This window comes from Mirounga leonina, unplaced genomic scaffold (assembly GCF_011800145.1).
Source record: "Mirounga leonina isolate KUSES-001 unplaced genomic scaffold, KU_Mleo_1.0 Mir_129, whole genome shotgun sequence".
In the NCBI taxonomy this organism is placed as follows: domain Eukaryota; kingdom Metazoa; phylum Chordata; class Mammalia; order Carnivora; family Phocidae; genus Mirounga; species Mirounga leonina.
The window spans coordinates 8329324-8347043 of record NW_023270323.1 but is presented as its reverse complement, the minus strand read 5'-3'; the positions used below and the strand labels follow the sequence as shown (position 1 = coordinate 8347043).

Here is a 17720-nt window from a genome sequence, read left to right as displayed (position 1 = left end):
AAGAAAGCAAAACTAGCAGGAGGTTCTTTCCAATTAAAATTTTAACCCACAGGGGCGCCTGGGTGGCTCAGTCATTAAGCGTCTGCCTTCGGCTCAGGTCATGATCCCAGGGTCCTGAGATCGAGCCCCACATCGGGCTCCCTGCTCAGCGGGAAGCCTGCTTCTCCCTCTCCCACTCCCCCTGCTTGTGTTCCCTCTCTTGCTGTCTCGCTCTCTCTGTCAAATAAATAAAATCTTAAAAAAAAATTAAAATTAAAATTAAAAAATTAAAAAATAAAAATTTAACCCACAATGATGAGTTATTTTTTTAAGTTTTCACTTTAATTCCAGTTAGTTAACAGAGTGTTAGTAGTTTCAAGTGTGCAATATAGTAATTCAACATTTCCATGTGTTGACAGCTGCTATAAACATTGGGGTGCATGTATCCTTTTGAATTAGTGTTTTTGTATTCTTTGAGTAATTAGCCAGTAGTGCAATTGCTGGATCATAGGGTAGATTTATTTTTAACTTTTTGAGGGACCTCCATACCATTTTCCACAGTGGCTCCACCTCCCAATGAGGACTTTTTATCCCCTTGTGTCCCTCTTCAATAATGGATTTTGCCCAGAAATAAACCCACACTTATTTGGTCACTTAACCTACAATGAAGGAGGTATGAATATACAATAGGGAAGAGAGTCTCTTCAATAATCAACTTACAGAGGGAAAAATAAAAGGTGAGATAACACTGGGGCTGGGCGGGAAGATGATCTTAGGTTCAGAACTGTAGAAGCTATACTAAAGTACAGGAGAGCAGAGAGGTTAGTCAACCCATGAAACTCAAGTAGGAGGGAAGAAAAAGAAGAAATTAACATTCATTGAACACCTATTATGTAAAAGGCATTTTAATCTTGTTTAATCCACTTAATACAGGCGAATTATGCCCACTTTATAGCTGAAGAAATTGCAATTCAAAGTAAAATGATTTGCCTAAAGTCACACAGGCAATAACTAGCTATTGATATCAATATTAGCATATTGATATGACCCTAAACCTATACGCTTTCCACTAAGCCAAGCAAACTTTTAGGAGGAATAGAGCTTTTAAAAAAAATAGCTCATTAATATGTATTAAAACTAAGTTTAACAATTTTATTCATGAGCTCTCTGATGGTGGATTTTTCAGTGTGACACTAGCTGTTTTTTGTGTTGGGTCTTTTTTTTTTTTTTTGAGAAAAAGAGAGAGCTGGGGGGAGGGCTAGAGGGAGAGGGAAAGAGAGAATCTTAAGCAGGCTCCACGCCCAGTGCAGAGCCCGATGTGGGGCTCAATCTCACGACCCAGATATCATGACCTGAGCCAAAATCAAGTCAGATGCTTAATCAGCCTAGCCACCCAGGCACCTCTACACCAGCTTTTTAATTAAATTTTTTTTTTTTTTTGGAGAAAATAACAGTGGATTGGAGATTCATTTGAAAACTACCCTGTAAGTAAAATAATCTATTTCTATCAGACATAGAAGAATATAAGGAAATGAGGGCATAAAAACTGAGAAAATATTTAAATCTATATTTGGAGATTAAACTAGGTACTAATCTTCAGTTTAAAAATGCACTGGTTTAAAAAGCTTTCCTAAGCATGTTAGAAATAACAGTAAACACTTTAAAACAAAGGAAAAAAAGCATTAGGGAATCTCAGGTTCCCCATCACTAAGATGACTACATAGAATTAATTAAATAATCTCTAAGAACTGGGTCCTTAAACTGGAGAGTGCAGCAGAACCAGTCAGGTGGGAGCGCTGGTTGAAAATGCTGACTTTTGTGTCAGAGCCTCAAATATTCAGGAAATACCAGGTACAGATATTTGCATTTTCTAATAACCCTCATGATCTAATTCTAATTCAAGGGTCAAATTTATAAAACACTGGTCTTAGATGGCTTCAATATCCAAATTTATTTAAAATTTAGAAGCACATATCCACGATTTCAATAATACGATTGATAAAATGACCTAAATGAATATACAAGACTACGTTGAAAATGTTCACTAAATATTTTTATGAAAATACATAAATAAGGCATTAAGTGAAATTTGGATGCATATTTAAATTTACATTTTTTTTTTTAAAGATTTTATTTATTTGAGAGAGAAAATGAGAGACAGCATGAGAGGGAAGAGGGTCAGAGGGAGAAGCAGACTCCCCGCTGAGCAGGGAGCCCGATGCGGGACTCGATCCCGGGACTCCAGGATCATGACCTGAGCCGAAGGCAGTCGCTTAACCGACTGAGCCACCCAGGCGCCCCTAAATTTACATTTTTACTAAACAGTCAAGAAAAGTATCTATGTTTAATAAAACAATTTAAATATAGTTAAGAAGTTTCCATTTGAATAATTTAAGGACCTCTGATAAAAATAAAACATATAATAAATGATAGCATTGTAATTAAGAATGTGGGTTTTGCCCAGAAATAAACCCACTCTTATATGGTCAATTAACCTACAATGAAGAAGGCATGAATATATAATGGGGAAGACAGTCTCTTCAACAAGTGGTGATAAGAAAACTGCACAGCTACATGCAGAAGAGTGAAACACTTTCTTACACCACACACAAAAATTAACTCAAACTAGTAAAGACTGAAGTGTCAGACCTGAAACCATAAAACTCCTAAAAGAAAACATAGGCAGTAATCTCTTGGACATTGATCTTAGCAACATATTTATGCACATGTCTCCTGAGGTATGGGAAATAAAAGCAAAAATAAACTATTGGGACTACACCAAAATAAAAAGCTTTTTCACAGCAAAGGAAGCCATCAACAAAATTAAAGACAACTTAGTGAATGAGAGAGGATATCTGCAAATAAGATATTTGATAAGGGGTTAATATCCAAAGCATATAAAGAACTTATACAACTCAACACCAAAAACAACAAATAATCTAATTTAAAAATGGGTAGAGAACCTGAAGAGTCATTTTTCAAAAGAAAATATACAGACAGCCAACAGACACATGAAAAGATACTCAACATTACTAACCATCATATAAGTGCAAATCAAAACCACAATGAAATATAACCTCACATCAGTCAGAATGGTGAGTATCAAAAAGAAAGAAATAAGGGTTGGTGAGGATGTGGAGAAAAGGGAACCCTCATGAACTGTTGGTGGGAATGTAAAATGGTGTAACTACTCTGGAAAACAGTATGGAGGTCCTTCAGAAAATTAAAAATAGAAATACCATATGATCCAGTAGTTCTACTATTATTTACCTGAAGAAAATGAAAACACCTAATTCAAAAAAACATATGTATTCCTATGTTTACTGTAGCATTATTTACAGTAGCCAAGATATGAAAGCAACATAAATGTCCAATGATAGATGACTGGATAAAGAAGATATGGGGGGTGTGTGTGTATACACAAATGGAATTGTGTGTACACAAATGGAATATTACTCAGCCATAAAAAAAGCATGAGATCTTATTTATCATCTGCAACAACAACATGGATGGACAATAGAGGGTATTATGTTAAGTGAAATAAGTCAGATGGAAAAAGACAAGTACCATATTATTTCACTTATATGTGGAATCTAAAATACAAAACAAAAAAACAAAAATAACAGAAACATAAAAACAGAGAACTGGTGGTTGCCAGAGGGGAGGTGGGTGAGGGATGGGTGAAATAGGTGAAGTGGATTAAGAAGTACAACCTTGTAATTACAAAATAAATAAGTCACAGAGATGAAAAGTACAGCATAGGGAATATACTTGGCATTATATAAAGAAAACTAAATTGTTTTGCTTTTCAATTGGACTCTAAATTTATAACTTCTAAGCCATTTGATTGGGATAATTGTTATTTATTAAATTGAAGTATATAGATTGAAAATTTGTATAAAAAAATCACAAAAAAATCATAAAATAACACTGATTCTTATGTAGTTCCTCAATTAGTTAAAAGATAGTTGCCCAAAATATAATATTATAAAGGAATGATACTACTTTTTTCATTAGGTTTAAGAAAACAGTGTGCTAAATATCTTCAGCCATATAGAAGTTAGAAAACTTTCTATAATCACTTCCAATCTTTCACCCCAGTTATTTGTGAGTTTTGTAATGACGAATGAAAAGATAAAAAGAAAATATGTTGGCAAAGTAATTATTCTGTTGGACAGCTTATTTGATAATAACAACCATGGCTCCTATATATAAAAGTGTGCTTTACAAAATCCTCAACAAAATATTAACAAATCAAATCCAACAATGTATAAAAAGAATTATGCTTCATAACCAAGTGGAATTCATGCCAGGTATGCAAGTTTGGTTCATTATTCAAAAATTAATTAAAGTAATCCATCACAATGACAAGATAAAGACAAATGATGTGATCATATCAATAGATGCAGAAAAAACATTTGGCAAAATGCAACATCTATTTGTGATAAAAACTTCTGGTAAACTAGGAATAGAGGGGAACTTCCTCAACTTGATAAAGAATATTTACAAAAAAACCTACAGATAACATCATATTTCATAGCAAGAAACTAGGGCTTTCCTACTAAGACCAGAAACAAGGCAAGCATCCTACTGGAAATCCTAGCCAGTGCAATATGATAATAAAAGGAAATAAGAGGTATACAGGTTGGGAAAGAGGAAATAAAATGATCTTCATTCACAGATGACTTGTATGTCTATGTAGAAAATTGTAAAGAATCAACGATGACAAAAAAACCCACTAATTTTTGTAAGACTCTTGGATACAACGTTAATAAACACAAGTCAATCACTTTCATATATACAAGCAATGAACAAATGGAATTTAAAATTTAAAACACAATAAATTTATATTCCCACCAAAAAAAAAAATACTTAGGTGTACATTTAACAGAATATATCCAACATCTATATGAGGAAAACTACAACGCTCTAATGAACAAAAGCAGAGAACTAAATAAAAGGAGGTATATTCTATGTTCATGGACGGGAAGACTCAATACTGTCAATATGTCAGCTCTTAACTTGATCTATAGTTCAATGCAATCTTAATCAAAATCTCAGCAAGTTATTTTGTCAATAACAACAGACTCTAAGTCTATGTGGAGAGGCAAAAAGCTGTGAATAGCCATGATAATATTGAAGTATAAAATCACAGGTCTGACACTACTTGCCTTTTAGACTTATTATCAAGCTATAGTAATCAAGACAGTGTGATAATTGCAAGAGAATAGACAAGTAAATCAAAGGAACATTATAGAGAGCCTAGAAATAGAACCACATAAATATAGCCAACTGATTTTTGACAAAGGAGTGAAAGCAATACAAAAAAGCAAAGATAGTCTTTTTGACAAATGGTGCTGGAACAACTGGACATCCACATGCAAGAAGAAAGAAGGAGAAGGAGAAGAAGAGACAACAACCCTTCACAAAAATTAACACAATAGGGATAATAGACCTAAATATAAAATACAGAACTATAAAACTCCTCGAATAACATAGGAGAAAACCTACATGGCCTTGGGTATGGCAATGACTTTTAGATATAACACCAAAAGCACAACCCATGAAATAAAGAATCAACAAGCTGGACTTCATTAAAATTAAAAATTTCTGCTCCATGAAAGGAAGTGGGGAGAATGAAAAAAGCTACAGACTGAGAGAAAATATTTGCAGAAAATATGTCTGAAAAGGAACTATTATCCAAAATATACAGAGGACTCTTAAAACTCAACAATAAGAAAACAACCAGATTAAAAGACAGGCCAAATACCTTAACAGATACCTCACCAAAGAAGATATATAGATGACAAATAAGCTTATGAAAAGATGCTCCACATATGTCATCTGGGAAATGTAAATTAAAACTATCAGTTACCACATCACACCTGTTAGAATGATCAAAATCTAGAATTTTGAAACTCCAAATGCTGACAAGGATGTGAAGCAACAAGAACTGTTATTCATTATTACTGGTGGGATACAAAATGGTCCAGCCACTTTTGGAAGACAGTTTGTCAGTTCCTTATAAAACTAAACATATCCCTACCATATGATCCAGCAATAGTGATCCTTGGTATTTACCAAAAGGAGCTGAAAGCTTATGTCCATTCAAAAGCCTGCACATGGATGTTTATAGCAGTTTTATTCACAATTGCCAAAATTTGGAAGAAGCCAAGATGTCCCTCAGTAGGTGAATGGATAACTGTGGTACATCCAGACAATGGAATTAGTATTTAGTACTAAAAAGAAATGAGCTATCAAGTCATGAAAAGACACGGAAGAACCTAAAATGCATATTACTAACTGAAAGAAGCCAATCTTAAAAGTCTGCATAGTGTATGATTCCAGGTATATGACATTCTGGAAATGGCAAAATTATGGCGGTAGTAAAAAAAGATCAGTGGTTGCCAGGGGTTGGTGGAAGGAAATGAATAAGTGATGTACCAACAATTTTAGGACATCAAAAATATCTACATGATACTATAATGATGGATACACTTCATTATATATCTGTCCAAATGCAGAGAATGTATAATACGAGGAGTGAAACTTCAACTATGGGTTTTGGGTGAATATGATGTGTCAATGTAGGTTCATTAATTTTAATAAATGTACCACTCTGGTGGGGGATGTAGATCATGGGGGAAGCCATGCATGTGTGGAGGCAGGGGGGACATGAGAAACCTCTGTTCTTTGTCTCTCAATTTTGCTGTGAACCTAAACTGCTACAAAAAATAAAAGTCTTTAATTTTTTTTAAAGTGTGCTTTATTACTCACATGACATTCTCACAAAAACTCTGCAAGGTAATTGCATTTATCTAAATCTTATTTTTACAAATGAAGGAAGTAAAACTCATAGATGTTAAGTAACTTTTATAGTATTCTAAAAGCAATAAATGATGTAGCCTGGACTAGAATTTAAGTTTGTGCGACGTCAAGTCTATGTTCTCTTCACTTTTCCAGGAGTCAGCGAACTGCAGCCTATAGGCCAAATCAACTCACCACCTGTTTCGGGTAACTAAGGTTTTATTGGATCACAGCTAATTATTGTCTATGGCTGCTTTCACACCACAACCGCAGAGCTGATTAATTGACACAGAGATCTTATGGCCTAAAATATTTATTGTCTAGAGCTTTACAGAAAAAGTTTATCAACTCCTGATCTATATAGTCTCTCTTTCTCATGGTCAGTTTTCATCCTAAACCCTGCGTCTGAGTTCGAATTTTAACTATCCTTCAGAACACAACCAATAAATAATTTATAGAATGCACTATGTGTTAAATACCATGATATACCATGTTATTAAAGAGGGCACATATTGAATGGAGCACTGGGTGTTATATGCAAACAATGAATCATGAAACACTACATCAAAAACTAATGATGTAAGTATGGTGATTAACATAACATAATAAAATTTTTAAAAAATACCACAATATATATTGAAGATGATCTAAAAATCCATGTGACATGTAAACAAATTATGATTTTATGTAATAGCAAATAACAGAATATCAAAAAAATAAAATCATTCTATTTGCCTAAACACATAGTTGACAATGAAAACAAAAAGTTTTCCAGATGACAAAACCTGTTTATTACATAGAAAACAGGAATGTATTAAATTAATATTCAATAGTTTCTGGACTCACTACCAACTAATAGAACAAATATTAGCATCCTAAAAAAAATCTTTAAAGTTACTAAATTATAAAATAATGGAAATCAAAGAATAGTTGCAAGCACACACTTGCACAACTTAGAAAACTGAGGACAAGTATAAAGATATCAATTATCTGCACATCACTGATGCAGTATTCCAAATTCCCTCTAAAAAAGATGTAACTCACACTTCAAAAAAACACTTGAAATTAACTCGTCATTTTTTCCTCTTGTGACACTCTTCAATTCAATGATTTTCTGAAGATATGTCTTAAGAGAAAGAATAATTTAACTTAAGATTTGTAGCAAACTCAGCCAATATAGAGCCCATGAGCAATGAGAAAAAAATATGAGAGGCATTCATAAAAATTATTCCAAGTCTAACTCTTTTTCAGTGCATCCATGTTGGAGAGGCAGTGTAGCTGTCTTCCACCCACAGACAGAGGCGTAGTGCCTTATGCCACCCAACAAGTTCATCCTCCATCTTCCTGCTCATCCTGCTGCCACCAGAGAATGGGCAAGAGCTCAGAGCAGCAGAAGAGAAAGAGGAGAGGCAGAATGGGCAGAGGGTGAGTGTATGCATGTGTCTCTGTGGATGAGGGTTTGTCTATGTATGTGTCTATTCCTTCCCCAAAGACTTTGAAGTGAATTGTAAAGTAACACCCAACCTAGCACAGTTCAAGGTAAGAAAAAGAGAGTCAGGATCTGCATGAATACTACAAAGTGGCAATTTAGGAACAAGTAGAAAAGATAAGCATCAATCTCATTATTTAGTATGTGTGTCATTTGATAAATGAATTATATATATCTCTGAGATATTAGCAACAGCCTTCAAGCACTTTTTCGAGCAATTAGTCTTCAGTTTACCAAGTGGTCACAAGGATGAACTATACCAAAGACTTTTCTGTCCTCTCCTTTTTAGGGCCACAATAGGTCTTTTTTTACATATCCCAGGGCCATATTTAAGTCTTATTTTAAAATATGAATACACTAAAATTTGCTAATATTATTCACGATGATTAAAAAAAAAAAAATCAAAGGCCCATGAACGACTTCGATTCCTAAAAATATTCTTAATTATTTTTGGAGACTGAGTTTTAAAAACTTTTTATGAATTATAGTCCCTTATGCACAGAAGCATTCATTTAAAAAGTCCAAAGTACTACTGAAAAATTATTCTGAAAACAAAAGATTATCCTCACTTTTTACTATTAGCTCAAATATACACATTTACCTACCCACACAGTCCTCGGACTCAGTTTATCCTTTTGACAAGTGATGATGCAAAAATGAATCAAGAAATACCAGCATTTAGAGCATCAATCATCCTAACCCATCAATCATAAATAAATATCAAGATGCCATGGGGGGCTTACCTACCTACATAGAGAACACCTTCTTTTGTCTTTCCTGCTGCTTCTGCCACACCCTGTTTGGTTTTTTCAGCAGCAGCCACGACTCCCTCCTTGGCCTTTGAAAGTCCTTTCATGAATACATCCATGGCTAATGAATTCCTTTACACCACACTGGAGAACACAAAATATAATTTCAATGAGAACTTTTACATCAGAAACTAATGATGTACTGTATGGTGACTAACATAACATAATAAATAAATAAATAAACAAACAAACAAACAACAACTTTTGGGTAGAATAAAATAAAATTAGAACCACCCAAGATAAAAACCACTGAAAGATCAGTACAACTCCCAAAAGTGCGAGACTCTTTTATTTAGACTCTTATTTCAACCACTGGACCAAAAAAAAAAAAAAAGCCTTTTTTTTTTTTTAGGTTTTGCATTAAAAATTTAGCATCCCTCATCCATCTTGGCTAGTAAAAGTCTAGCTGCCTAAACGTGGATTAAGATGAATCATCTGAGTTGTGCTTACTGTATCTTCGAAGGGTAGTTACATGAAAAGATGGACCCTCTTTCAACTTCCCAGAGTCCAAACGGTGACAAGGTAAGTTAGAAGTACGTTTAAAAGATCACAGGGAAAGAAAGGGAGCTGGAGGCATGGGGTCAGGGACAGTCTTACAAATGAATCCCAGAAGAGGGCTAACTGGCTGATCACCAAGAGGGGCGGGAAGAGAACTACTCACTCTGGGTGTGGCTCAAGCTCGAGCCCACACGCACCGGCCCTAATCCACGCGACCAGCCCCCCCCGCCCCCAGCTATGTACTCCGAGCAGGCGCCTGTGCACAGCCGGGAGCAGTCTCCGGACTCGCGCCAGCCACCCGAGGGGGCGTTCTCCGCGCGCGTGAACTCGCTACCCAGCCGGCGCCCGCACCTGTTAACCCCTTACCACCTGCTGACCTGCCCTCCCAGCACTTCCACTTAATGATCTGCCAAACACAGCTTGCTTACTTCACCGAGAAAACGCAGAGGGCGGACTGGGGGATGTAAGGTAAAAGAGAAATAAAAGTTGGCTGCTCACGCTCCACCTGGCATTCTCGCGTTTCCCCAGGGAAAAGCGTACCCCGGAGAAGCAGCGTAACCTCTCAGCCTTTGGGGACGAGAAGAACGGAATATCGGATGCCAGAGGAAAGCCAGGTCAACCAACTTACTTTCCTCAAGCTCACTGAAGAGAGAAGCACCCACCTCCGAGAGACTCGACACAGCGGGTCCTTATTGCAGCAACAACCTCCCTCCCAGAAGCCCACGACTCCTCTCCTCCCGGGTTTCCTCCAGTATTGCCAAAGCTGCCCGTTTAGATCCATAGGTACTTACCTGGGTCCCTCTGATCCTCACAACTACAATTCCTCTCAACCACCCCCTTACAAAATTAAAAAAAAAAAAAAAAAATTCCCAAATATTATTTAAATGGGAAGAGGGAGAATAAGAAGCGCACAGGAAGGGAAGAGGCGGCAGCAGGAGAAGGATGGTCCCCAGAGGAGACTGCTGTCAGCACAACCCGGTGATGAGAGGCTGGGGGCGTGGGAGGCAAACCCACGAACCTGTCGTCGAATTGCCACTCCCCGTCCCCCGCACAGCTGGATCCGAGAGAAGGAGACAGAGGGTCGGAAGGGAAGGCAGGGAGAGAGCGCGAAGAAGGCTAAGGGCCAGGCTCGGTGCTCGGGTCTGCTCTGAAGCCAGCACACACCTCGCCCCACGCTGCCGCGCTCGGTCTCTCACCCCCTCTCTCGGGTCCCCTTCTCGTCGTCGTGGTCTTCCTCCTCTTCCTCTTTCTCCTCCTCCTTCTCCTCCGCTCACCGCCCCCGCAGCTGATTTGTCAGCTCCTCTCCCCGCCCCTCTCCCGGCGCTCTCTGCTTTCCCAGCCGCGTGCATTTCACTCCTCTGCTCGGATGGGGATGGGGGCGGGGGGAGGCTCTACCTCCAACTTCAGACACCAGCCTGGGCCTGGGGGGCGGGGAGGGGGGGTGTTCTGCACTTCACCCCAGGTTCAGGATCAAGGGGACTCTTGTGGCGATCTGGACCTGTTAGGCTTAGGCTGATGTTTCTCCGTCTTTCCCATCCCCCCTCCTTCGCCGTCTCCGCCCTTCCCTCTGGTTCCTCACGGGACCCCCTTGTCCGAGCCACCCTAGTGGAGTGGAGGTCTGAGGGATCGACCACCAAAGATAGAGCCATCCTCTTGGGAGGCTACTGAAGGAGGCAGGCAGCTCAGGAAAGGTGCTCAACCAGTACTACCAAGAGCACGTTTCCCTCGGATCGCTGAAATTTTGATTAACGGTGGTAGGACACGATGTTAAGGATGCCTTTGTTCAAATATCACTCAGATTTTCGTAACCTCTTAATCTCGGATGAGCCCGAAAAGGTCCGCGGATGGAGAGGAGACTAGTAAGGAAGAGTTACAGGTTGGGGCAGGAAGGAGCCTCTTGAATCCTCTTCCCACCCCACTATCACCATTTTCTTGTCCACCAATCAGCTGTTGCCAGACGCCGATTTTTTCCCATCAGTGGAGCATGGAATAAATATTCCCCAGCCGTCGATACCAAGCGGTCTTAAGGTTTTCATTCTCGAAATGGAATTTACTTTCCACTCTCGAGTGCCTGATGGAGGAGACGAATCCAGCGTGGTTAATTCTCCTGAAACGTCCATCCAGTTTCTTCGCCCCTTCTACACACTACTCACCTTTCTCATTTGATTCACGTTGCCCTCGGAGCTGACACCCGACACATCCCTTCCCACACACAGACGCGCAGACATATGCGCGGGCTTGAAGACAATTTTTGCATTGCTTAACACATTTCACCTCTTTCAGAGCTGGAGGGAAAACAGCTGTTCTTGGGTCACACCAGAATGGAGAACCAAGCTCCTCCCTGTAACAGAATGCATTTGCTGTTTTTGCCAGAATTGGGAGAATGATTTTAGCACTGGAAGGGAAAAACAAGTCTTTGCTGTATGTTTTTGTTTGTTGGTTGGTTTTGTTTTGTTTTATGTTTGTTTATATTTATTTATTTATTTATTTATTTTTGTAGGAAAAATGCTTTCTATATCCCAGCACTCACTTGGGTTCTGAAATATTAGTAAAATGCAATTTAAATCTACAAAACAACCCTTTGAAACCAAAAAACCCAACAACAACAACCCAAGAACAACAGTAAAATGCAATTTAAATCTACAAAACAACCCTTTGAAACCAAAAACACCCAACAACAACAAAACAAACAGGAACCAGGGACCCAGAATATATACATATTCTGCTTAAACAAGTCCTTACACTATTGGTCTGCCCTTTTTAAAAGCAGCCTTTCCAAATGCTCATATTTTGTTTCTTGGAATCAGAAAAAGAAGGTTAAACTTAGGAACTGGTTTACCGACTGGCTTTGAGACTTTGAACAAGTTATGTCCTCTGTTCACAGTTTTCTTTTTTAAATGAGGAGATGAACGTGGATGAGCCATCTTTTTTCAACTTTTTACTATGAAAAATGTTTAACTATAAACAAAAGCTGAGAGAATGAAGGACTCCATGTGAATATCACCCAACTGTCACCGTTTTTTAATGTATGGCTAATCATGTTTCATTTATATGCTCACCCACTCTCCATTTTTTATCACCACCCTTCATGTCTTACTAAATCCCAAGAATTACATGTATCCTTTCATCTGTAAATATTTCAGCCTTTATGCATAAAATGCAAGAACTGTTTTAAAATATCCGCAATAACACTTAGATGGTCTTTTTAAAAATTGATGTATAATATACATACAGTGAAATCATCAGATCTTAAATAGTCCTTTAAATTAGTTTTGAAAAATACATGCATTAGTGTAACCCACACCATTTTGAAAACAGAACATTTTCATCACCCCAGAAAATTCCCTTTTGCCCTTTATAGTGGGTACATATTTTAGAATTGCACAAAAATGCAATCATACAGTATGAAAAATTTTCCCCTTTCACTCAACATATTTGTGAAGTTCATTTATGTTGTGGCATGTATCAGCAGTTTGTTTCGTTTTATTACTTCTGGGTTTTTTTTCCTTTTATTACTGAAATAATATATCTTTTCAACTGTGACCTATCACTGCAAGTTACCTTGATAGACTATTATGACAATTATTTAAGGTATCATATGACATAGTTGAACATAGTTTATATTTTAATAAGGACCTCCTTGAAAGCTAGTGCTTTAAATCAAAGGGGTGTATTCTTAGGTCCCATGACAGACCAATGAGAGAATTATTTTGGAGTGGCTGTTATATTTTTGTGATTCTTATAGCATAGCATGATACCATAACACCTTTATATGGTACTTTATGCTTCACAAAAGACCAAGGTACTGTATCATTTAATCAAAACAAGTGGGTGAATTAAGTTTTATTATGTACCTTTTATAATCAGGGAATCTGAAGCTCAAAGAATTTTAGTAAAAGGCCGAAATTGCTTAGCTCTTAAGCAGCAGAGCTGAGATAATCTAGCAGGAACCATTCCAAAAGGCACAATTGTCTCCTGAGTTGTCAGTTTCTCTCTAAAACCTTACATACTGGGTGTGGTATAGGGTGGGAGGAAAAAGGTGGGACCCAGTTCTGTTAGAAATAGCCTTTGGTCTTCTATCTCACTGATTCTCTCTTCTGCCTCATTTATCCTAGCAGTTAGCGCCACTCTGGAAAACAGTATGGAGGTTCCTCAAAAAGTTGGAAATAGAGCTACCATATGAACCAGCAATTGCACTACTGGGTATTTACCCCAAAGATACAAAAGTAGGGATCAGAAAGGGTACGTGCACCCCAATGTTTATAGCAGCAATGTCCACAATAGCCAAACTGTGGAAAGAGCCAAGATGTCCATCTACAGATGAATGGATAAAGATGTGGTATATATATATATAATGGAATATTATGCAGCCATCAAAAGGAATGAGATCTTGCCATTTGCAACGACGTGGATGGAACTGGAGGGTATTATGCTGAGCGAAATAAGTCAAACAGAGAAAGACATGTATCATATGACCTCACTGGTATGAGGAATTCTTAATCTCAGGAAACAAACTGAGGGTTGCTGGAGTGGGGGATGAGGTGTGAGGGATGGGGTGACTGGGTGATAGACACTGGGGAGGGTATGTGCTCTGGTAAGTGCTGTGAATTGTGCAAGACTGTTGAATCTCAGATCTGTACCTATGAAACAAATAATGCAATATATGTTAAGAAAAAAAAAAAGAAGAAGAAGATAGCAGGAGGGGAAGAATGAAGGCGGGAAATCGGAGGGGTAGACAAACCATGAGAGTTGATGGACTCTGAAAAATAAACTGAGGGTTCTAGAGGGGAGGGGGTGAGAGGATGGGTTAGCCTGGTGATGGGTATTAAAGAGGGCACGTTCTGCATGGAGCATTGGGTGTTATGCACAAACAATGAATCATGGAACACTACATCTAAAACTAATGATGTCATGTATGGGGATTAACGTAACAATAAAAAAAATTAAAAAGAAAAAAAAGAAATAGCCTTTGGATTTAGATTTGACCATAGAAATCAAGAAGAACTTAAGCTATTATAAAACAGAGCATTCATATTTGAAATTTTGCCTTTTCTACGTTGGTAATTCTTAATAGGGAAAGATGATTTCTCATCACCCACAAAAAAAGAAAAGAAAAGAAAAAGAAGAAGGGAGAAAGGAAATTGTAAGTCAGTTTTTGGTCACTTAGAATTATATTTATAATTCTATATTCTATTCCTCTTTTCTCCTCTCAAAGCATCTTGAACACAGTAAACGTTCAATAAACTTTTAATTACTGGTGCTATCAAGAGTGACATTGCTTATATTCTACTTATAGTCTCTTAGCTCTGTATTCCTAAGGAAATGGAATTACTCTAAGGACAAAAAAAGAAATGAAGTTAATAAAGATACTTTTTTTTTTTTAATTTTCATCCTTGATTGACAGCATAGCCTTAAGTAAATTTTTAACTGTGTAAAAATAACTTTAAAATTTAAACTTGAAAAAAATATTTAACTCATTGACTGGCTTGTACTTCATAAAGAATATGGGAGAATAACCTATTGGGAGACATTGTTGATGTGCACATTTTGTTAACAACTACTACATATGTGTTTGGTTTTCTCTTTGATAAATGAAATCTAAATGCTTTACTATTCTTTTTTTTTTAAGATTTTATTTATTTATTTGACAGAGAGAGACACAGAGAGAGAGGGAACACAGACAGGGGGAGTGGGAGAGGGAGAAGCAGGCTTCCCGTGGAGTAGGGAGCCCGATGTGGGGCTCAATCTCAGGACCCTGGGATCATGACCTGAGCCAAAGGCAGACGCTTAATGACTGAGCCATCCAGGTGCCCCAATACTTTGCTATTCTTTAATGAGATTGTTTTATCCGAGTTTAATACAGTGATTTCGCCAGAGATTAACATTCTATGAGGTGCATGGTTAACCTAAACTCTCTTAGTCTTCCCCCTTACAACTAATTTTCTAAATGTGCCATGTGGTAAGCTTGTGGGGCAAAGTGGAATGGCATGAAAAATAAGGAAGCTTCTTGTGACCAAGTATTAAAAAGTAGATAGGAAGTGATTTAATATGTTTAAGTGAGGAAAATACAATCTTTACTATCTTTGGATAATACTCCAGATTTGTTGTGAACACAAGGGGCAATGTAATGTTGATTCTTGGGTGACCTGTATCTTAGTCTCTTTTTGTACCTTTCTCTCATTTTCTGCAGAGGTATGAAAAGCATGGGGTAGTGACATCTTGGTGGTCTTCTCTCATAGTTTCACAGTGAGCACAGAAGGGAAAGCCTGATGGATACAGTTGGGATGACGATTGTGTACATTTTTTAAAAGACATTGAACTTGAGACAGGGCAATAGAGTTACACCAAAAAGATATGAAGAGCAATGAAGAGGGCGTATAGTGTCCAGAGGAGATTCTCTAATTTGACCCCATAAACAACTTCATGTTTTTTCTACAATACCTTAGGCAGCAAAAAAGAATGGACATTTATAGTAGCACAGTGTAACTTATATCTATTAATACTGTAGTATATTCTCAAAAATGTAGAACGACTATAAACTGTGATCACAAGAAAGTACCATGTGAAATAGGTAAAATTCAATTGCATATTATTTTAAATGTCCCTGTGGTTTTTGTGGTGCTGATAATACAGACATGCATGATTCCAAGATTAAAGATTTTAAAGCCAGATAGAAAATATATTTAAATATTTTAGGATTTAAAAAGTTCAAATGCTTTAGTATTAGAAGAAGAAAAAGATATTTATGAGCTCAATAAATGCACTAAAGCCTGGTGAACCTGAAAGATTTCTGAGAATAAGGGTACCAGGTACAATTAAACACAGGGACTTAGCAAGTTTCTACCACTTTAGTAGTAGTGACTGGGAGCAAGTATCCAACCTCTCTAATCTCAAATTTTCTCATCTATGAAATGAGGATGAAATCTCATTTGTCTTGTGTGATCACTGTAAGGAATAAATAATCTGGTTCTTAGCAAAGAATTAAGAACTGGCATCTCTCAGTGTAAGTAGGCATTATTATTACCTAGTCCCCCTGTTTTAGGGTGCCTTTGGAAACACTTTTTCATTAGAGTAGTTTGAACGTTATTCCCAACGCTCCCTGACCTCCTGTCTCACTTACAACATGTCTGAGGTATTTGATGTCTCCCTATCAATAACTTTGGCTTATTATGGTAAATAAAACATTTCCAACCAGGGATGGAAGTTGTAGGAAGACAGAGAGGGGAGAGCTGTGACGGATTGATAGGGATCATTAATTAAAAATTTTCCAATATCCCTTTTCTCTCATTAGTGTATGGATTACAATAACAATGTCACTCATAGCAATTTGCTTCAGCAGCATGAAGAAATAATAGTGATGGTGATAGAATTAATGTTTACTATATTTATTGGCAGTTTTACATTCTTGAAACCTGGTTTCTTTAAAGAGGTGGTGGCAGAGCTCTGTATGAATTATGTTGATTTGCCATGGGAGAAAAATAAAATGACACAACAAATGGTTTCCAAATTTGCCACACTCATTGAGACAGCAGCTCTGAAAGGCTTCAGAATGAATATCCAATTCAGAGATAAACTCAGCCTCTAATGTTTCAGGTGAGTGAAAAATGGACAGACAAGACACTGACAGATCTACTTCTACTTTTCTTTTTTTTTTTTTAAAGATTTTATTCATTTATTTGACAGAGACACAGTGAGAGAGGGAACACAGCAGAGGGAATGGGAGAGGGAGAAGCAGGCTTCCCGCAGAGCAGGGAGCCCAATGCGGGGCTCTATCCCAGGACCCCGGGATCATGACCTGAGCCGAAGGCAGATGCTTAACCCACTGAGCCACCCAGGCACCCCTCTACTTCTACTTTTCAACAGTATTTGAGTTCAGAGGGGAGACAATAAATGGATGAAATAATATTTCATTAGAAATTATAATGTTTTGTGTAGTGTTTTGAACTGAAGTTATAATGCCTTTGTAAACAGAAATCATAGCAAATTAATAAAATGAGCATGTTTTTCTTATAACATCAAAATTATCCAGGTATCTAATATGTTTCCCTCTGTAGATATTTTAACAGCATTAAGTGGCATTTAAGAAATTTTCTTCAACTGTAAATAAAAAGCACATCATTAATATTTTGAAAGCTTGT

General features: G+C 37.4%; 1 protein-coding gene across 4 annotated transcripts in view; it reads right to left on the bottom strand.

Annotated features, from left to right (window-relative positions):
* Positions 1-10828, bottom strand: part of SNCA (synuclein alpha) — a 147903-nt gene extending 137075 nt beyond the window's left edge. The window contains exons 1-2 of one of the 4 annotated variants that reach the window (XM_035004510.1): positions 10747-10828; positions 9023-9168 (exon numbers count right to left, since the gene is read on the bottom strand). In XM_035004510.1, coding sequence (XP_034860401.1) covers positions 9023-9143 — 121 coding nt within the window. In that variant the 5' untranslated portion in view covers positions 9144-9168; positions 10747-10828. The other 3 variants (XM_035004513.1, XM_035004511.1, XM_035004514.1) reach the window with 3 other exon arrangements.
* Between the last annotated feature and the right edge of the window lie 6892 nt (positions 10829-17720).